Genomic DNA, 21,870 nt, shown 5'->3' on the forward strand with positions numbered 1-21,870 from the left:
ACTAGTATTTTGTTTTTCTCCTCTGAGCAGGAACATTCAGCCTTTTGGGTCTTTAGGGAAGTGTTATGCTTGTGTGGATTACATCTTCCCTCTGGGTTTTAGATTTTTTTTATATCTGCTTTAATTCCCCCCTTTTTCTGTCCTTGTTTTCCTCCTTTGATTCCCCTTTCTTGGCCTGTTGTCATTCCTTCTGCAGCTCACAGTCACTTGATGAGATTGGTCTGAGGGCCCTGCAGCCCATTAACTAATTGCATGCTGTCAGCCAGTCCTCTCATCCATCCTGCCCCACTATTGCTCAGCACTTAACCTGCCTTAATAGTTGTCTCTCAACAAAGACAGCAGCTCAGGGGCAAGCAAGAGACTCAAGAACAACATGAGCTTGTGGGGACACTGGGTGGGGATTTTCATGGGAATTCACAGCAGATGGAGCTGTTTCAGGGCACAGGGAGCAATAGTCTGAGCCCTATGCAAGAAGCTGATGAGCTGCTTTACAAAGGGAGTTATATACTGAAAGTGGCTGGGGTTGAGACACCAGCACACACAGTTGTAGGGTGCCTGTGCTACAGAATTGCTGTGTGTTTGGCCAGTGGAACACTGGGTGGATGAGCGGGTGAGGGGCTGCTGAATGCAGGGATGGGATGTGCTGCCTTCCACTGCTCTCCTGGGAGCTGAGGTGGGTTTGCAGTATGTAGAAAGACATAGCAGGTAACTCTCATCCATTTACCTCCAGCAGCAAAACGCTGCAGCATCTCAAGGACGTCTTTGTTGTGTTTCATATCCCAGCCTGAATGCCAGAGGGGTATTTATTAGCTACAATTCAAAATGCTAATTAATAAAAGTCCTTGGCTCTCTCCTCTGGAGAGATTGGTGGGAGCCCTTTCCTGAGCCCTGAGCACTGGCTTGCAGCCAGTGAACCAATAACGGTATGGGACCAATGATGGACGGCTGGGCTGGATCAGACGTGATGGCGTGTCTGGGGTTTGGCCGGATGTCATCATTCATAAAGAGGATAAATACTTTTCTCTGGGAATTTGAAAGGGAGCCAGGCCATGAGAGGAGAAAAAAAAAAAAAAAAAAAAAACTGAAAAAAATAAAGCATTAAAAGAAAAATGAAAGGCAGCTTTTATGTTGGGTGGTTGGAAGGTGGGAATGAGGGAGGAAAAAAAGACTGGTCAGCGTGCTTTGTGCCAAGCCAAGCCGCTGCTGATGTGGCACTGTGGCTGGGAGTGTTCCTGTTCCCTGTCCCTTCGTTTCCCTGGCTGACATCTCAAAGCCTGCCCCAGGTTGCAGAGCAGTAGATAATGATGGTGGTGATGGGAGTGTGCCCTTGGGTGCTGCTGGTTGTGTTCTCTGCATCATGCTGAGATCTGAAGCCACTTTCAAGAGCTGCAGCAGACTGCAGTCCATGGAGCTGTTTAACTGCAAAAGGTGAATTAGTCCTTGGATCTGGCAGCCTTTGCATTGGAAAGAGGAGGCTGGACAGCCCATGTATCTGAAGCAACTCCTGGGAAGATCCAAGTCTTTCCTTGTGCTCTCCTGCAGTGCAGCTTCCATACAGTGTCTACTGGTGTTGAGAACACCAATGAAAGCCAGTCACTGGTTACTGATGTGAAAGCTGTGGCTTTTCTCAATCTCTCACTCATTTTTTACAACCTCTGGCACTGCTGTTGGCTTGCACGGAGGGAGATAGAGGAGAAGGAGACTGGATGGAGAGGGAAAGAGTCAAATGCATCCTTTTTCCCCACACTGCTTCCAACTGGGCAATAGATCATAGTTAGAGGCTAAGCTGAGACAGGAGTCTGCAGCGCTAGGGGGGTGGATGAGGGAGGTGAAGCCCTTGCTCCATCCCCTCTGCACACACTCGCCAACTTTCCAGCATCTTCCTGCCCAGAGGGACCACTTCAAACAGGAGTGGGCTGAAGCTGTGGTGTTTCCACTGGCAGAGATGCTCAGTGGCTTTTTCACAAAAGAGCTCTGTCCATCAAGCTCTGGACTGAGATAACTCAGGGAGCCCACAGAGAGCTGCCCAGCGGTGGCTAAAGAGGGGCTGTAATCTCAAGGGATTGGTTGAATTTGGGAAGAGGTGGCTCTGCAGAGCTGGAGTGGGGGAAAGAAAAGAAATGCTTGTGGAATGAGAAGGATAGCAATCTGTGGGGCTGTGGAGTTTTTCTCCCTGGCATTGTATGGAAGCCCTATAAAAGCCATAGTTTCAAAGGAGAAAACTCATCAAATTCCTGCTCACTGCATATCTCAGCAGGTCTGACCGGCAGCAGAATGCTCAGCAGTTGAGGTGGGAAGTTACTCTGTGTGCCTCAACCACACTTTTTCAGTTTCAAGCAGTTTTTAACCGCAGCAGAGAACTGCTGGGATAAGGCTGGGGACATCTGAGCTGCTGGGCACAAAGCCACTGCTGAGCCAAGGCATTCAGCTGCTTGCTGCTCACCCACAGGAGCCCAGGTTAACTCTGTAGTGCAGCAAGATCCTAAGGGGCTCTTCAGTAAATGTGTGCACGGTACGAGTGAGGAGCAATGGGAATGGAGCTCATGGGCTTCCCAAAGCTTTGGAGGTGAGCTCTGGGATGTGAGAGGCATCTTGCAGTAAAGGCTGTTTTCTGTCTGGTAGCTGGGCATCCTGTCCTGTGTAAGACACTAAAGGTTGTTGTTCTGAACCAGACACAGTCAGGCTACGGAGGGGGATCTGGGAGCTCTGCTGCTGGGGCAGAGGTCTATAGGAGGTGTGTGGCAAGGAGCTGGGGCACAACCAGATGAGAGTGTGTGCTGCTAATGAGGTTATGCCTGCAGCAAAAGCCCAGCAGCCCTTCATGATTATATTAATCTTAAGGTTCTGGTGCTGGGCAGTGAGGTGGGGGTGGCAGTGTAGTAACGGGTTGCTTCCCACATGCAGACTGATGAGGACTCCAGGCAGTCACTAGCCCCAGTAAATCAGCAAAGGGAGAGCTGAGCCAAAATGAGAGTCAGTGAGATTTGAGAGCTGGTGAGATTTGATTGTGCCAGCTTGTCTCCATATGAGTGATTGAAAAGTCCTGCTTAGGGCCACCGTGCCAGCAGCCATTGGCCGGTGAAAGATTTGTGTTAGGTCCAAAGCACCAGAAGACAGTGCTAGACAAGCATATTTCCAGCACTGCAGTAGAGAGCAAATCTGTTGTTTTGCCTTATTTCCATAAATGTGAAGAACAGACTCACAACCAGCGTCTCCCCCAAAGAAGTCTCCTTCCTTCCTGCTTCCCTGGAGCTTTTCACCTGCTTACCTTTTCCAGTAATGGAGCTGTCCCAGCAGCAAAAGCTTTCCTCATCATGCTTGCACAGTGTCTCAGGGAATGTGGGCTTGAACTCCTGAGCAGGGGTTTAACACAAAAAGGAGAGCTCAGGTCCCTGCTGTAGGATGCAGTGGTCGTCCCATGTAGGGAGCCATCCCTTTTGCCCATAAACTCGAGCTCCCTGAGTTGACGGATGTTGGTTTGGATAAGGATGTTTGTTGGCTTGTGGCTTTTGAAGCGTGTCCTGCTCTCCAGACAAATTACAGCTTGTATAAGGAACTGTTTGCTTTGCGGTCCTGCTGGTGCCTACGTGCAGATTCACCAGGAGCTCGGGCTAGATCTCAGCTCCAAAATAGTGGTCTGTGTCATTCTCGGCTGAGAACTGTTCATTCCAGGTGACAGCAGAAAGAAATAGCAACGGGTTTGAAGCTACTATGCATAAACATGGCTTGCTGCATCACAAGCTCCCTGCATGAACAGAGCACTTGATTTTCTGTGCTTACAGGGCACAAGGCAGCCTTCTGAGCCCACAGCTTTGGCTCAAACAGGTCTCCAGCAGTTAAATACATGAGTGGTGCTGGCACTGCAGCCTGGGAGGGGGGGTCTCATTCAGTGGAGCACTTGCTGAACATCAGCTCTCTTAAACAAAGCCTTGTTGTGCCCCAGTTCTCAGCCTGTCTTGCTTGCGTATACCTTGCTAAGACTTCTAACATCTCTACGCTTGCTGAATACTTACAAGCTGAGCTGCCTCCTGAGAGTTATTTTGATGGCAGTGCTGTGTTATAGAAGGGCTTATTATTATTTACAAGAAATAGACTTTTCTTCAGGAAATGTTTTCTTGGAACAGTGACTTCAGACCTATCTCATTTTGCTTGTTGACTGTGGGCTGCATGGTTGGTATTGCAGCAGCTGGAGTTGCCACCCTTGTGTTTGTGCTCCACTGTCCCTCTCCCACTCTGCCACTTAGCTGTAACTGTGGGGCAGCTTGGATGGTGCTGAGGTCTGCAAGTGCTGTGTTGTGCCAAGGCCTTTGTCCCCACACCCTGCCATGGGATCTTCCTTCTGTGAGTCTGTAGTGGAAATGCTAAGTCGCAGCCTGAAGCAGTGATGGAGCACCTGGTAGAAAGGCAGGGCCAACCCAGGGGAGCTCAGGTGCACACAGGTCAGCCATGTGATCTGAAGGGATGGAGCCAGGATCCACCCCTTCCCAGCCCTCATTTAAGGGTTGGCAGTGGTGCTGAGGGTATCTCTTACTGGAGATCCTTTTCTACCTGAAGCTTTCTAAAGGTAAGCAGCTCTTTTGCTTCATTTCTGTGTCCATAGCTGCTGTGTTTGGGCTCCTTCTCATTTGCTGTAGCCATAAACTTTACCACCCTGCTATTATTATCCTGTTATAGCATTACAGAGTCCCACCCCAAGGCAGGCTCTGCCGCATGCCCACTGCAGAATCACCTCTGTGTTGTGCAGCCACCAGACCCCAGCAGTTGCTTAAAGTCAAGCAAGCTTGTAGCAGCTCTTCTCTAGGCACTGTCATAGCTTTCCTGGTTTTGTAATTAACATTTCATGCCTGAGGTACAACCTTAGAAGCCTGCAAAAACTTTCAGCATCCACAACATCCTGAAGTAGGAGATAAACACCTTACACCTACGTATTGCTTAAGAACAGTCTGCTGTTTTGGTTTCAAACCTGCCTGCCTGCAGCCTTGTGCTCCTCATCTTCTTCCTATCACTGGCTCTAGGGAGGTGCTGCCTGATGCACTGTGGAAGATTGCGATGGAAATATTTTCATATATATACATTTTATATATATATAAGTGACATTAAAAGTATTTACTCATCCTAAGTGTTCTCTGTTAGTAAGTTTTCTCTAAGGATTGCACTTGGGGGTTATTATGTTCCAGAAGGATGCTGAACTGACCCTGCTGCACCCTAATGCTACTTGTCTCAGTGTTTTAAGTGGGATTCCTATTACACAATAACCCATGTTTTCAGTGTCCCTGACACTGCTGGAGAACTCTCCTGGGTGTTACCTCTTGGAGAGCTCTGTGTGGCTGCTTGATGTTGCCATCATTATAAGCTGGTACCTTGTGCCTGTGCTGTGTCTGCCTGGTTCATACACACACTGTGGTGTGGGTGAGAGCTAAATGAGTTTCCCAGCAGCAGGCAGCCTTTCCCTCTCTGCTTGGAGGCATCCATTTCAGGAGGCTGTATGTGCACTCTGCTGTATGCCTTTCTCCAGCCCATGGGAAACAGAGCAGGAGGAAATGCTGCTGGCAATCTGTCAGAGTTTCCTGTCCTGTCTGAGTTCTTGTGCCCTCTGGGGTGGTGGGCTGGTGTTCAGAGCTCTGTCTCTTTGTATCTGTGCCAGTAGCAACCCGGCAGCAAAGTGAAATTGCAGCTCTTTCCTTGCCCCCTCACCCAGACAGCGAAAGGAAGCAGGGGGTGAGTTACAGCAATAAGCTTAGCAGATGTCAGGGAAAAGCAGCAGCCCTTCCCATCAGTGCAAGGATGCAGTGCCCACCTGCCACCTCCAGCATTCTTTTTGTCGCAATATGGAGCACTACAGTTGGAGCTGTGGACAGGGCTGGTGCGTTTGTTTGGGTTTCAACCTGGTTTGGTGCCTTGGTTTGTTGTCTGTGGTTGTTTAAGGTTTGTCTTAGTGCCTATTTTCTTGGGTTTATTTGCTTTTTAATCATGAAATACTCCAGATTTTATTGTGTCTGCAGAGGGCTGTGCCCAGTTGAGGCTGTCCAGTGGCTGTGTTTCTTACTGGCCCTCTGGTGACGAAAGGGACACAAGACCTCTGGTTTCATCTCATCAGTGTGGCCAGTGCTGTCCATAGTGCCTCCTTGTGCCTGTGAATAGCTCCTGCTTTGTGTTCATCCTTTCAACACTACTTTGAGGCATAAATGCTCACCCCTTCCCCAGCCCTGCTCCCCATCCTTGTCCCAAGGAGAGGACATGGAGCACCTTCTGTATTCCACTCTTGATATTTAAAGTGGTATTTCACTTCTGTGAGAGCTGTTGGCTATGCTGAGGGGGTTTGGGTTTCTCTCGCTCCTCACTGCTGCCAAATCATCCTGCTCTGCATGTCTTTTCTGAGTGACATCTGTCAGAGCAAGCCACTGAGGATCCAGACCAGTGGCTGAGCTTCACTCTGGGGAAAGCATTAAATTATTCAGTGAGAGGGAGAGAGGTGCAAGGCTGGTTTCTAGCCCATGGGGATGTTAGCTGTTGTGAGGGAGGTCAGTAGCACTGCTGGGACCAGCATTGCTGTGCTGTCCTGCATAGGTTTCCTGTGGCAAAGAGCCCAGCTGTCCCCATCCCTCTTCTGACACTCTTCCTTCTCTTTTTCAGGGAGCCCATTGGAAAGAAGAGATCTGGTAAGCACTCCTCCCCTCTCCAGTTTCACCATCTCCTCCTTCCACCCACAGCCTTGGCCTCTTGGTACTACACAGGGGTCTAACCCCTTGATGGGTGCTGCTGCCAACCCTCATGGGGCTCCCCAACTCTCCATGCCCCATCCCTGCCTCCTGGTGTGCTTCCAAAGACAGGATGGCATTGAGGACACGAAGGCTGAAGTTCCTCGTTGCCCCTGCAGGCATCCCATGGAGGGATGGGGTGGCAGGTGCCTGCAGCTCTCCCCATCTGCTCGTTCATTGAGTCATACCACTGCAGTCACCCCCACCTCCATGTCCCTCCTCCCTTCACAACGTGTCTCCCCTCATTTTGTTCCTCCATCAGGGTTTATCCAGAGAACGACCTCTTTCCTGCAGAGAGGTAGTAACCGCCGCACGCTCTTTGGGCCTTGCTCTTGCTTTGCCTTTTGCTATGGGACACCTGCTCTGTCTGGGTGGGCAAGCCCCTTGCATCAGCTGTCACATCCCCATAGCTTTATATGGTGGCTGGTGGACACAGGGTGGTAGCAGTGATGAGGTTCAGCGGGCACAGGGCCATGTTACAGCCTCAGGTGAAGGATAGGGTGTTGTGTCCAGCCCATAGTGTGTGGCCACAGTGCTCTCAGGCCTGAAGGAGCCTCTGAGCTGTGAGGTGACCACCATGGGGCTGCAAGTCTCCTGGTGCAGCAGCACTTTCTGCTTCAGGGTTGCACCAGGTTGGGAAACCTTAGGGTGGATGGATGGATCTGGGATGCTCTGCTCTTCAGGAGAGGGGCATGTCTCTGAAGGCCCCTTGGTTGGTGGGTTTCAGTGGTTATCTGAGGGCATCTTACAGCTGCGGGAATTACAAAATGGCACCAGGATCTTTGGAAACGGAAGCCTGAGCCGTGGCTGAATGAAGTTGCTGCTGAAATAGCTGTGTGATGGTTTTTGGGTCTGATTTTGCTGTATAAGCAAATTTACTTAAAGATGGGTGGGTTTCTCTCTAAGACAAGAGAAAAAGAACAGGGAAGACTTGAAGACTGAATTCCACCTTCTTTTCTGATGGATTTGTTTCACATCCATCCTTCAAGAACTGCTGGCATCCCAACCTCTTACTGAGACAAGTTGTAGGATGCGTGTGACAGACAGATGTTGACTGCTCCAGTGGTGGCTCCTGGTTTTGCTCTGTTCTTCTGGGCTAGTTGTAGCTGGGTGATCTCCTGACTGGCTAACAGGGGGCTGCCAGTCATGATTAAAACCTTTGGATAACATCTCAAACAGCTGCAAGGTATGTCTGGCAAAGCTGGGCCTTGCAAGGGTTCTCACAAGCCTTTTGCAAGCACAGGCAGCAGTTTTCACACTAGCTTTCTCCTGCTGTGTTGGTCTGTCTTACGTGGCATTGACAGAGGAGATGTGCTGAAGGTTTTGCTTTAAGCCGAGTTATTCTTTTCACTGTGAGCCCATGTGGTGGCAGAGAGAGGCATTTGGCTGTGGGTGGGATGAAAACAGGCTGTGCTTTTTTCCCCCCCATCTCCTCTCTTTTGATAGAGCAGAGGTAAAATAAAGACACAGAATCCCTTGTCTTGGAAATGTCTTTGGTGTGATGGCTCAGTGGGAGCGTCTGCTGGGTAAGGGAGGGGTCCCCTCCCTCTTGCCCTGTAAGCATGGTTGGCAGATGACACAGTGATGTTGCTGAGGGCAAAGAGAAAATGCTCTTTGGGGTGCTGTTTGCTTAGCACCACTGAGAGAGGGAATGGAGAGTTTGGGTAACTCCCAAGCCAGAGCCCTGTCCTGGCAGGATGGGATGCAGCACTCTGGCACTAACACATAGTTTGGCTGTGGCATATGAACAGTAAGCATCAGAGAAAGGTGTCTGTGTGCAGTAATCCTGCAGCACTGCCAATGGGGGGTTTGGCTGCTCTTCTGGGAAGGTCAGTGCTTCTGAGCACCTGGCAGGTTGCACAGTGGGTTGAAGTGCTGCCCACAGCCTTCCATGGGGACCAGGAGGATGGAGGGATGTGTGTGGCTGTGGGGAGGCCCAGAGAGTGGGACTCACCTGATATTAATTGGTGAGTGTTATTTCCTGTTTATTCCCCATTGTCTGGAGCTTCAGAGACCAATTTGGCTGACTTAGGCATGCCTGATAGCGATTGTTGTAATCAGTCATAGGAGGACCATTCTAAAACTCCATAGTTTCTGGCACTATTGTAGATGGTTATGTTTATCCAGTTGCTAATTTAAGAGACTAAGTCTGCCCATAAATAGGATGTTTTATTGTTAACCTGACTGTGTATTTTTGTGGTTGAGGATGATTATGCCAGGTGAAAGCACTCCTCAAATTAACTCCTACTTCTTCCTCTGAGCTTGGTTTACCAGTTGTGTTGCTGGTTTAATAGGTACATTGGAGGATCCAGAATTGCCTGCTGAAACTACAAATAGCCTCAGAGCACTGTTGGTAATTACGGCTGGGGAGGCAGAAAGGAGAGTATTTCTCTCTTCCTGTAGCTGCTATTCTGCCTCTCCGGGGCTGAGTAAATCCTCTGATCACTATAAGCACAAACCTTTAATTGAGTTGGTAAAACAGATAGTCTCCAAATTTCTGGCTTTCTCCACTCACTTTAGGGGCCTATTTTTTGTTTGGTGCCCCACCTCTGGGTTATGACATTCATAAGCTTTCATTAGTGGTAAACAGATCCTTTGTGCTTGGCCAGCTCACCTGCAGCTTTGCAGAGAGCTGTTTATAGCAGAAGGGCATGGACAATTTGCCTTTTCTTCCTTTAACAAGGCTGTCCTGAAAAAAGACATAGTTCATTTAAGTCTTGGTTGTGGTCATTCTTACTCAGGACCAGTTTGAGAGGTGGTGACCTGAGGGAGCAGAGGGTTCCAGCACTGCAATTAGATCCTGTCCATCTGTACTCATCCCTCTTGCTCTGCTCATTGTAGGATTGTACCCTGCAATATGTTCCATGATAGGAAAGATCTCTGACCTCTTAGGTGATGGGGAAGCCGTTGAGTCCTCTCGTAGTCTAGCAATGTGGAATTATCTTCCTTCTGGCACCCTCCTGAGCTTGGGAGGTCACTGATGTATCTGCCATGCTCTGGCATTCAGAGAACAGCAGTGATTTCTGCCTCTGATCCACAACTGGAGGCCCCCACAGCCCCAATAAGTCTGTCTTAACAGCTACACTCAGGAGTGTGAGTCTTTCATGTCACTTGTGCTATAATAATTAATACTGCTCTATTTCCAAAGCACTTGGCAAATATTAATTAATTTTTACTGCACCTGGGAGACTTGGGTAATATAACAGTATCCTTAGCTGGCAGGCTGTGAAGCTGCAAGGCAGAGTGCTGCACTGGAGGCTTGGGACAGCAGGGAGAAGAATACAGGCACTTCTGACACCTTTTTGCTCCTCAGAGGCTTTTGGAAGCAGATGGGCAAGTGCTGCCTTTGCTCTTGAGTAACCAAGTGACTTGGTGCAAGGCTGAGCCCAGGGGAATGCCCTCTGCGATGGGGCTGAGGAGTCTGAGTTCAGCACTGAGCATCCACAGGTCTGCAAAGCCTTGGGGTGCTTTGTGATCTCCCTGCATGTGGTGTGACAGCAAAAGTCTGTGCACTTGTGGGAGTGGGGGAGTTTTACTGTGTGCGGAGATGAACGTAAGGGTGTGTTTTTAAGGCAGAGTTCGACTGGACTTAAAAGCCCTTTTATAGCGATGCCTTGGTAAGTGATGCCAAGCAAAGGGTGTGGGTCCGTATTCAGAGCACTCTCCTAAATGAAAACGTGTTTGGAAGGTATAAATGATCGCTGCCTTCCTGTGCCCGGCTGGTCCCTCACCTTAGCCTGCAGTGCCACCTTCAGCCTGGCCAGGTCGGCACAGCCAGACAGGGCTCCCTGGCTGCTTCCATCCCTATCAGGTGTCAGGTCCCTCACTGGCTCAGAGCACGCTCTGCTTTCTGTGTATCCTGTCTGTCTGCCCCTGCTGGGGCATTTCTTCTCAGTGGACATGGAATTGGGATCTTCTGCAGGAGCTGAGCAGCGTTATTGGAATAAAAAGCTGAGACAGCAGATCACCAGTGAGCCATGAGAAGGGCAGTGATGGGGCTGCTGCTGTGCCCTGCAGATGCCCTTCTGCCTGGGTGTGCAGGTGTTCAGCCAGGAGCAGCAGAACTCTGTGCAGGCTGTGTGTGCTGAGCTGGGTCTGAGCAGGTCCATGTGCTGGTCCTATGGTGGTGGGCTCGCTTGGATGGCTCTATGTGTGTGAGCAGGAGGTGGGAGCAAGTGCAGGGCCTCACCTGGCTGTACCCATCTCACCTGGCTGCTGGGTTGGTCCCTTTCCTCACTCTGCCCAAGACTCTGGCTCACATGTCTCACGCTGGGGTGCCCGGTGTGTCCCGGAGTTGCTTGGGAGTGGTGCTCTCAGGAACTGCTGCTGATCTCGGCACGTGGCCGGGTTCTTGTCCCCCTGTGCAGGAGCTGACTCTGCCTCGGTCGATCCCTTGGTGCTGGAGCAGTATGTCGTGGTGGCCAACTACCAGAAGCAGGAGAGCTCCGAGATCAGCTTGTGCGTGGGCCAATTGGTGGATATCATTGAGAAGAACGAATCAGGTACAGAGAGCCAGGCTTGGCAGAGGGCTGCAGGTCTGCTCTGCACCTCAGAGCAGGGACAGGAATAGCAATCCTGTACTGTCAGTGTCTCCTTTAATAGGAAAGGAAGTGAAACAGCCTCAGGGCACCTCACAGGGATGTCCTTGGATGGTCAGCTTAAGTAGAATGTGAAGGAAGCATCAATCTTCAGGATTTCTGCATAAATGTGGATAGGACTTATTCTCTCTAAAGTAAGGGTCTGATTACCTGCTGTGCTGAGCTCTAGGTGTCATCCATCCTTTACGCTCTCACTTAATTCTTCTTAGTGCTGAGAAACGTGGCTGATGGGTTCTTTGGCCAAAAGGCAGTCCCAGGGCTGGCAGGCTGGTTTTGCAGATAGGGGATGCTAACCATGGAAGAAGCTGCAGTTCCTGCCCACCTCCAAAAGACAATGCTGTACAGCACTCAGCCCTGGCACAGGGGCACCCAGCCCAGCCCTGTGCTTGCTATGGCTTCAGCAGGCTCTTATCCTCTGCAGAGGGAAGGTGTTATGTCATGGGTCCACCTTCTGGAGTTCATTGAAAAGGGGAGTTTATTTTCTGAAGTGAATACAAGTTGCTGAGGGAGTTTAAAGGTAAATTATGAAAAATGATTTATTTTAAAATTCCTGAAAACCCCATCCCAAGAGGATTAATTGAACCACCAGCTTTTGGAGAATGAGAAAAATAAGAGGAACCCTAAAGCAAGTGAAACCTATTAGCACAGCCAATTGAACAGGTATGGCAAATCATTTATTTATGAGATGTCAGCTCTGATTTTTTCCCCTTCCATACAGGTAGCTGCTGCTTCCCTCCCTGACAATCTAGTTGTCTTTCTAAGTGGCTCGCTGGTGGGATTCTGAGAATAATGCCTGGTTGTTATTCTTCCCTCTGAAGACACAAACAGCCTGTGCTTCTCATAACTGAGGAGCATGCATTTATTTTGATTGGGCACGCAGGGTGGCCCAGGATTGCTATGGCCTCTGTGGAGCTGGCCAGGTTTCCACTGGGAGAGCTCACGTTTTAATCCTGCATTTGCTCTTAGCTTTTAAAATTTGCTGTTTCCACAAATGTAAAGAAGGCGGGAGCACAGCAGGAGTCAGTTATCGATTTGCAGACAGTGTATTCATCTCTGCTAATTAGACTGGGTTTGCTGACCCATGCTGAGGGAAAATGAACCATGAAGGGGGGGAAGAAAAAAAAAAAGGAAAGCAAATGAGGTGGCTGGAGTCATTCAGCTCTGAGTCTGTCCTGGTTTTTGTGGCTGTGGGGAGGGAACCATGCACATAGATACTATAAAGCTGCAATTCTCCTTCGCTGCTGTCTGCATTGCTATTCAGATAACACATGGCTCTGTTGCTTTGGGGTGATCTCAGCCTCTCTTTTGTCAGCATGGAGGGGGCAGAGCCCCCCAGACTCACAGTTGGTAGGAAGGGATATGGATTTGGGTTGCTGCCCTTGGCTGAACAGCTGCTCTTTTCTTCCCAGGCTGGTGGTTTGTGAGCACATCAGAGGAGCAAGGCTGGGTGCCAGCGACCTGCCTGGAGGCCCAGGATGGCGTCCAGGATGAGCTCTCAATGCAACCAGATGAAGGTAAGTAAGAGGTGGCTGTAGACAGCTGTCCCAGCTTCTCTCTGTTGTGCCAAGTGGCTTTCAGGACTATAAGGTTCTGTCTGACCTAGTGAGAAAAGCCCTGGGAGGAACAAAGGCACAGGCGCTGCATTTACATCTGCCCTTAACAGTCCTACCTATGCAGTGCTGTACCAGGAGTGAGGCTGGTGGATATTTGCAGTATAAATGCTGCCTTTTCTGTTCTCCTAGAGGAGCTGAAGGCGCCTCCTGCAGGCAATAACCAGCCCTGCCATCACATCTCCTTTACTCCCAGGGAGCGCTGAAGAAGGAGCAAAGGTCCTATGACAATTCCTGTCTTCTAATCTCATGCAGAAAGCAAGAGAATACATGAGCTCGTGTTGTGAGAATAGCAAAGTTGCAGCTTTTCTGTGCAGTAAAACTGTCTACAGTAAATCCAAATCACTCCTGGAGAACACATCCTTCCCTTTGATCACTGTATGCTCAGAGCAACGCTGTAGATTGCTCAGCCCCTTGCCTGGGGAGGTAGAGGTGGGAGGGGGGCTCAAAATAGGGTAGGCCCCTGGCAGGGTCCCAGTGGGTTCAGTCTCTGCAACTCTGTGGTGTCAGCCCTATCTCCTCTTAGACCTGAAGTGCTGTCTCCTTATGTCCTCTCTTATCCTCCTGCTTCCCTGACATGCTCTCCCCAGTCCCATGGAGATACTGGTCCCTTCCCAGGCATGTTGGCCGCCGTCGGACTCTTGGGGACTTGTACACAAGTGGATGGGGTCAAGGTGGACTTTGTAGAGATGTGTTTTGGCTGTGTTTGTTTTGTGCTTGGAGCCTTGTTGTGTGCATGTTTGATTGCTTTGCATGTGATGAACTTGGCTTGTGTCAGTGCTTGGTACACGCTGTACATGCTCCTCAACCTTCTATCAGGTGCATTCATGTCTACTTCTCTTTCCTCTGCCAGCTAATCCTTCTAACATTTTTAGGCTTGTTTTGGGTGCATAAGCTGGAGTTCCTGCTTTCTCCCAACACATTTATGCAGATTTCATGCAACTGCTGCATTAAACCCTGCAAGAGCAGTCCCTGCTGTGAGCCGTGGCTCTGGTGTTGGTAGCTCATCGGGCACCAAGAGAAGAGCCTGTCTGGTTGAGCTGAATGGGACAGGATGTTTTCTGCTCTAATTCACTTGCATAAAGTGGGTGAGGAATGAGATCTTCCTACAGTTCTGCTCTTCATGTTGATGAGAGTAGTAATTGCTTTCCCTCCATACAAGGGGGTAATACTGGAAGAACTGTATGTGTAAAAGAGAAAAGGTCTGGCTGTCCAGTTTGGATGTCTTTTCTAGCCCTGGAGGACTACGTTTTTGGGAGCAGTAGCTATATGGGAGAGCAAAGGCAAAAAGCAACTGGAAATGGAAAGCTTGAGCAATGCATGACAGGGAAGAAAGGAAAACAAGGGGCATTCAGTGCCTCCTCAGGCTGGCTGTCAGTGTTTCTATGAAAGTCACAAAGCTTACATTTCAAAATGCATCCAAGTTTCTTTTGTCATACATTTCACTGACATTTCTCTTCCAAATGGTTGTGTATCTTCGTGTGTTTGCACCTATAAGAATTGCAGTTCATAGAAAGCACGTAACCACTGATAGAGTTCAGCTTTCTGTAGAACGTATCTGTGAAACTGCTTTTTCTTTCCAACAGAGGAGAAGTACACAGTTATTTACCCATATACCGCCAGAGACCAGGATGAAATGAACCTGGATAAAGGAGCCGTGGTGGTGGTGATCCAGAAGAACCTGGAGGGCTGGTGGAAAATCAGGTGCTGTCCCTGTGTCTTGCACTTCACTGACAATGCAGGCTATGTGAAGCATATACCATCTGAGGGCAGAATAGCAGAACTCATTTCTCTCCATCACTACGTATTAGAGTTAACTGAAATTCAGGGCTTCAGCCAAGTGTAGTTGTGGTTAAACATCTTTTAAAATCCCCTGGTTTCCTGTGCTGAGGAGGTGGACTGCATCACAGCATCACATGCCCCAGCAGCACAAAGGGAAGCGGTATAAGGGCATTAATGTTACATCTTGCCTCGCTGATTGGAAAAGCAGCAAGCGTCCTGGAGGCAGGCTGGATCCTCTGGCTGTGTTAGGAGGTTCCTGTGGAGAAGAGCCATTCTCTGGGCCAGTTCTGCTGTGTACAGGGTGTGCTGAGGCCAAACGCTCCCAGTCATCCCAAGCTGATACTTGTTTGCTCCCGGAAGCTCATTTCCACTTCTCTGTGATCATGCAAACAGCTGGACTTGAGCAGGGTGGGAGCATATGCCACCATTTTCTTAACCTTACGCTGAACTTGTGGTATTGGCAGCAGCAGAGGCCCAGAAAAATGTCCATTGACTGTTTGAGCGCAGGAGAGCTGCCACGAGAGCTCTAAAGGCAATTACAAGCTCAGGAGCCTGTGCCATCTGAGCACAGTGGCTGTAGCTCAGCCAACAGGAGAACCTTTGACGCTGGCACAAGACCCTCGAGCATCGCAGGAAAGCTCCAAGGATGTGGTTTTTCAATCAGGTCATGGGCTGGTTTTTCTCCTACAAAGTGCAGATGTAGAACAGGGAGTGGATCCAGGCTGTGTTTCATCCAGAAAACAGGTACATCAATCTTAACGGCAGAGCCCTCTGGTTTTCCCCTTTGCTTCCCCTGCCAGTGCATTTCATTCCTGAACTGGTTCCATTGCTGAGATGAAAAGGAACTTGGGCTTCATGCTGCTCCCAACCCTCAGCCCTCTGGCTGCAGTCACTCATTGCTGCAGCTTTCCAGGTGCCCAGGGGACACAGAGCCTGATTCTAAGCAAGTTCATTTCACCCAGGTCATTGCTTGTGCCATGCTCTGACTCTGGGACATGTGGTGGCCCCATGCTGCTGCAGTGCAGTGGGTTGGTTGCTCCACTGTGCAGGCTTGTGGTGGTACTGTGGTTCCATACAGTGACACTGCCATTGTCACCGCAGGTACCAGGGCCAAGAAGGCTGGGCTCCCGCCTCCTATCTCAAGAAAGGGAATGGAGAGATGTTCTCTCAGAAGCTGGGGTCTGGCTCCTCCACTCATTCCTGTGCCTTGGATCTGGATGGCATCTCCCGGCAGCAGGTCGTCACCAGCCGAGAGAAGGATGGGCTCCCTGGCCAGAGGGATGGGAGGTTTGACAACCGTCCCCTGCCCAACGCTGACATCCGCCGCAGTAAGTGGTGGGTTGGGAGGATGCTGGTGGTGGCTGGGTGTCAGTGTGGCCTTTCCTGCACCATTCCAGGCAGCACAGCACAAAAAGGAGGCAGAAAGCTCTGCAGGAAGGTCTCAAGGTGGCGCTGCCTTTCTGTTCCCTTTTTTCACTCCCCTTTTGGAAAATCTTATGGAACCAAAAGTTAGACCCTCAACAGCATCTGAAATTCTTCCTCCACAGAGTCACCGAAGATGAGGCAGAGACCCCCTCCTCGCCGAGATCTCACTATAGTAAGTGTATTCTGAGCCCTCCCAGAGGCTTGGAGACCTGAAGAGGGGAGGTATCGTATATGATGCCTCATTCTTGTTTGTTGTCTTTGTGGGTTTTTTTTTAAGTATCTGCTTACTGTATTCAGTAAGTCAGTCAGTCCCTGCTTCGGACCAGTGCAGCTATCCCTGCTACCAGGCTACCTGGTTGCTCTGCAGGCTCTTGGTCTGTGCACACATTGTGGTTCTACAGAAGGTACAACATACTGATGGGTTTTGTTTTTTCGTTTCATAGCCACGTGGTCTGAACCTGCCTAAACCTCCTGTCCCTCCTCAAGTGGAAGAGGAATATTACACCATTGCTGACTTCCAAACCACCATCCCTGATGGCATCAGTTTCCAGGCAGGAATGAAAGTAGAGGTGAGTCTGTTGCCTGTGTTCCTCTTCACTTCCTGATTCCCATTGCTCTGGGAGCTCTTCCAGGCAGGAGCTCCCTTCACAGTCAGAAAATGCCACAGTGTTCTGGGTGGTAACCCCACAGCAGGAGAGAAATGTGAGTGAACTTTGGAGTCCCTGGGGTAAAACTATACTATACTATATAGTATATATACTATAGGAGGTATAGATGGCATTCTATTTCTTATTTAGGTCAGGTGTAACACTAAAAGCCCAGAATTGCTTACTTGGCATAGCTGGTTTTGCTAACAGAATCCTTGTTGTAGATGTGAGTTTGCTTTTCAGACACTGTGCGTTTCCTATGGGGATTTTTCTTCTATGGTTGCCCTGGTTTGCTCATCCCATGTCCCAGTCCCATTTCAGGAGTACACTGAGCCTGCTGGCTGCTGTTCAGTGCAGTGACATTGGGTTGATCGCTCCAACAGTGCCGCACAGTGGCCACTGCCAGCACCCAGCATCCCAGCTGTGTCTGCTGTAGCATCCTTGACTGTAGCTATTTCAGTCCTCAGTCACACACATCCCCTTAGCAGGATTCCCTCCTGTTTGGATACCAGTCATGTTTTTCATGCTGAGCTGAACATGCAGTTGCAAAATATGTTTTCTGGATTTTCACATGATTATATGGTATTTGGATATCAAGTTAGGGAGGCAAAAGGCTCAAATGCATATGTCACTCTGATGTTATTTCAGAGATACCAAGCATCCCCTTTTTCACAGAGTGCATGAGTGAACAACTGAGGTTTCCTTTCCTCCTGCAGGTTATCGAGAAGAACCTGAGCGGCTGGTGGTACATTCAGATTGAGGAGAAGGAAGGCTGGGCCCCTGCTACGTTTATTGATAAATACAAGAAAACCAGCAATGCATCCAGGCCCAACTTTTTGGCTCCGCTGCCCAGTGAGATGGCCCAGCTCCGGCTGAGTGATGCTGCAGCAGAAAGCAGTGCCACAGAGGAAGCAACGGGACCATGCAGGCCTCTACCAGAGGCTCCTCCTAATGGCATGGATTGTGGTTTGAAGAGGACCAAGGACTGGAAGGGGAAAGAGGCTACTGAGAGCGGGGACCTGGCCTTCACTTGTGGCTATGAGGAGATCTCAGACCGGGATATGGAGGAGAAGCCCAGCCTGCCACCCAGGAAGGAGTCCATCATTAAGTCAGAAGGAGAGTTGCTGGAGAGGCAGAGGCCTCCCCCAAAGCCTCCAGGCATGATTTTGCCCATGATCCCCCCGAAGCAGTCAGCAGCTCCAAAGGACAGCAAGAAGCCAGAGCTGAAACCTGAGAAGGGCAAACTCTTCCAGCTGAAGAACGAAATGGGGCTGGAATGCGGACACAAGGTGTCGGCCAAGGAGGTGAAGAAGCCAAACCTCCGTCCCATTGTCAAGCCAACCAAGCCAAAAGCTGAGCCTATGGAGGACAAGCCTGAGCCGATCACTCAGAACCCCTTCTTGAAGTCAAGACCTCAGATCAAGCCCAAACCTGCCGCAGCCCCTCGGACTGACCCTCCTCCAGCTGATGACAAACTGGACATTTGCAGCCTGCGGAGCAAACTGAGACCTGCCAAGTGCCCAGAGAAGCCCCCTGAGCAGGACACTGCAGCCAGCGAAAGCTCCTGCAGTAACCCTGCAGTTGCCCCAGAGGCTTCTGGAAGGTTTCAGGAACGACCGAGCATGGAGAGCAAAGCCCTTCCCAAATCCCCCCCGGGTCCAGCTGTTGCCCCAGCTGCTCGAGATCCTGCACCGCAGCGCCCAGTTGTGCCACCCCGCCGGCCTCCACCACCCAAGAAAACAACGTCTCCTGTTGCCATCTCTGCTCCTGAAGCCAGGGCATCCCCACTGCCAGGGAGGCCCATGCTGGTTCCCCCCAAAGCCAGACCCTTCCTGTCTGCCGCCATCCAAGACGAAGCCAAAGTGAAAAGCAGCGTCAGCCCAAAGGTAATATCCAAAGCAGTGGAGAGAGGGGAAGGCAGGGAGAGGACGTCAGCCCCCTTCTCCAACCCGGATGTCTCCAAGGAAGCTCTCTATGTGGCAGTGGCAGATTTTGAAGGCGATGAGGAGACGAACAGCTTTAGAGAGGGGACTTTGTTTGAAGTGCGTGAGAAGAACAGCAGCGGCTGGTGGTTCTGCAAGGTCCTGACTGGGGGGCCCTGCTGGGAGGGCTGGATCCCTTCTAACTACCTGCGGAAGAAGCCATAGCCTGTCCTGTGTTTACACGGTTGGAGGTTCCCTGTTCTTCCACCTGAATATTTAATTAGCATCTTAATTTATAGTTTTCCATAAGGCTGGCTTTAAAAATAATAATAATTGAAATCCCATACATTCCAGCTGATGCCCCTCTCCCAGCTGTGGGCTCCCTCCCACTGCCCTGAGCTTCTGTTCTCTCTCGGCCTGGCAGGGCAGCCCTACGCCTGGAGTACAGGGGCCAGCACAGTTCTCCATGCTGGGGAGAGCCTTGGTAGATGGGTTTTGCCACCTGTACAGGGGATTCAAGAAGCAGCATCAGCCAGTTTGGTTTGGTATCAGTGAAGGAAATGTGGCCTCGTGGATAGATGTGCTTTTCACAGAGGCTCGGGATCATGCTGTATGTCATATTTCTTAGTCCACGTGTGTAGCAGAGTCATATAGGAGATGTGGCAACTAGAGGGGACTGTTGCTCAGAATGGTGTGTCCCCATAGCTCTGCATGCATGTGCAGACATGAACACACACTGGAGGCACTCCAGGCTCTGCCTTGCTTTCCCCTGCGCAAGCAATGGGACAGTCCCATGGTCCCTCCCCACTCCATGATGACAAGTGTTAACTTAAACATCCTCCTGGTGGGAAAAAAGAATAAGAAGGGAAGAAAAAAAAAAAGAAGAAACACGTACAGGTGGCAGGTCCTCTCTGCTGACCCAGGGCACGATGCAGACTGTACCTTGCCATGTTACAACCAAACAAGAAGTGTTTTGCTTCAGTAGCTGAAGAATACTATGCAACGCACAGAGGACCAGAGTGAGCCCAGAAGCCCTGGGAATGAAGAAGGATGCTTTGCTTCTCTTCTGACACAGTCTGCCCTGCCTGTTGGACTAATAGGGGACCACCTGTTCCCATGACCCACAGAGCTTCCCAGGGCTGGCAGGCAGCAGCCACGTGGGTCTTCCAGTAGGTGCTGATCTTATCAAGTGCAATCCAGAATGTGGGAGCTCAGCTCCTCATTGCATCCAGTTGTGAGGTATGTCTGGTGCTCAGGTGCTCCCTACTTTGTCACCCCCAGCTTTCTCTTGTCCTGTCCCCAGGTGCTTTCTGCTCACCCTGAGTGTTGGTTGGCTTTGGGGGCACCAGGTCAAACAGAGCCGGTTTTATTTCCATGCTGGCAGTGGTGTTTGTCCCAGCTGGAGAATGAATGTGGTCTGTTTGGCTGCCTCTCCTTTGTGCCACTTTCTTCTCTTGCAGATTCAGAGCCACATTTCTCTCCCTTGAAGAGCTTCATGCCCTTTGCTTCTGTGGGTTTGTGGCTGGCTAAGTCTGTGTGCCCTTTCTACTCTAATTGCGAATGCTGCAGATGCACTTCTGCAGCCATATTGTTTGGCTGCTGGAAACAATTAAGGTTTTCCTTCTAATTTGAGATTGATGGAGCTGAAGGCACTCTGCATGCCAGAGGAATAATACCCACTCCCCTGTTGCTGCCTTCCCTTGTCCCAGGGAATGTGGACTTAAAGATACATCCTTCTATATGAAGAAGGAACATGGTGGTGCCTCTGGCTGGGTTGCACTGGGAAGCCACTGGGGTGGTTCATCCCAGCCCTATTGTAGCTATTGAGAAGCCCTGACCATTCCAGTGAAACCAGAAGCCCTAAGGTTCACTGGGGTTTCAACCCAACCCTGTAACAGAGCCACAGTAAGAGGTGTCAATGTGTGAGTTGCATGGTGCGTTTGGGATGCAATGCTGCCTTGTCTCTGCTCTGGTAAAACTCCTTTGCTGTGAGTGGGGCCAGGCTCAGGTAAGGCAGAGCTGCCAAGCATGTGTCCCTGTCCCCTCTGGCTGCTGGCAGTCACAGCAGGGTGACAGCAGTGTGCCCTTGTCCCATGACAGTGCATCCTTGCTCCTGTCCTTGCTGAATATCCCCATTTCTCTCCTTTCTCTGCTTCATAGACCTCACTAATCCCACTGTTCCTCACCAAGAACAATGCTCTTTCTGTTGCTTCCATTCTAAATGAGGGCTATTTCTGCTTTCCTCCCAGACTGGGCCTCAGAACTGGTAGTGCTTCATTTTGCTGACACAAGTACTGTATTTGGCTCATCGAGCACATGACAGCATCGGTCTCTTGTTCCCAAAGAGCTTCCCAGCATCGCAGAGGTGTCATCCTCAGTATGGCATCAGCAGTGGCCAGTTCTTCTGTCTGCAAAAGGACAGCAGCCCCAGGAAAAAGGTGCCAATTTGGTGGCCACACAAGTGTACCAGCCCTCTGTGCTTCTGTCTGGCTGAACCCCCAAATACATAGTAAGAAAGAGGAGGTTGGCCCAGGGTAGGTGGGCAGCTCAGTGGGACCCAGTGCCCTCCTTGCCCACAGACCATGCTGGGCAGGGGGGGGGACACGGGGATCTGATGGTGGGGGCTGGAGGCCACAGCTCTGTCTCACTTGCTCTTTAAGCCGGTGTTTCTGTCCATGTCTCGCTGTACTACGTAAGCGTGTATAAATCTACATTACTGTGGGTGGGTGGGTGGGGGTGGCAGCGGAAGGTAGATGTAGCTGTGTAAATGCCGTATCTATACTTTCACCATTAGGGGTTGGGTTTTGTGGTTTTGGGGTTTTTTTGTTGCTGTTGTTGTTGCTTTTTCTTTTTTTTTAATTCACTGGGGTTTGGAATTTTTATTTGGTTTTGGGGTTTTGTTTTGTTTTATTTTGTTTTTATAAGAAATAAAAAGAAACTGCTTGACTGGTTTCAAGCACCCTTGTGACCCCGTCTCTGACTGTCGTGTGTCTGCACTGCTCCCAGCCCTGGCTCTGCATTGGAACTGCTCTGAATAGGATGCAGATATAAGGACATTGCAAGGGTGGTGACATCTAGGAGCCCTAATGTGCACTGTGTTGATTATTGCACTGGTCTGCCACGTTCTC

At 50.2% G+C, this 21,870-nt stretch overlaps 1 protein-coding gene across 6 annotated transcripts in view; it reads left to right on the forward strand.

Moving 5' to 3' along the window:
• The window catches only part of SH3PXD2B (SH3 and PX domains 2B), a 60,285-nt gene extending 38,575 nt beyond the window's left edge, over window positions 1–21,710 (forward strand). The window contains exons 6-16 of one of the 6 annotated variants that reach the window (XR_001558238.2): window positions 6,634–6,659; window positions 7,021–7,056; window positions 11,126–11,260; window positions 12,766–12,870; window positions 13,557–13,640; window positions 14,553–14,670; window positions 15,850–16,076; window positions 16,296–16,345; window positions 16,617–16,742; window positions 17,537–19,981; window positions 20,992–21,710. Coding sequence is in view for 5 of the 6 variants with exons in the window: in XM_015876205.2 (XP_015731691.1) it covers window positions 6,634–6,659; window positions 7,021–7,056; window positions 11,126–11,260; window positions 12,766–12,870; window positions 13,557–13,640; window positions 14,553–14,670; window positions 15,850–16,076; window positions 16,296–16,345; window positions 16,617–16,742; window positions 17,537–18,967 (2,338 nt within the window). In the remaining variant the exon portion in view is untranslated. Of the gene's footprint in view, window positions 1–6,633; window positions 6,660–7,020; window positions 7,057–11,125; window positions 11,261–12,765; window positions 12,871–13,556; window positions 13,641–14,552; window positions 14,671–15,849; window positions 16,077–16,295; window positions 16,346–16,616; window positions 16,743–17,536 lie in introns of all 6 variants that reach the window. The other 5 variants (XM_015876205.2, XM_015876207.2, XM_015876206.2 and 2 more) reach the window with 5 other exon arrangements.
• The last annotated feature ends 160 nt before the right edge of the window (window positions 21,711–21,870 follow it).

Source organism: Coturnix japonica, chromosome 13 (assembly GCF_001577835.2).
Source record: "Coturnix japonica isolate 7356 chromosome 13, Coturnix japonica 2.1, whole genome shotgun sequence".
NCBI classification, from domain to species: Eukaryota; Metazoa; Chordata; class Aves; order Galliformes; family Phasianidae; genus Coturnix; species Coturnix japonica.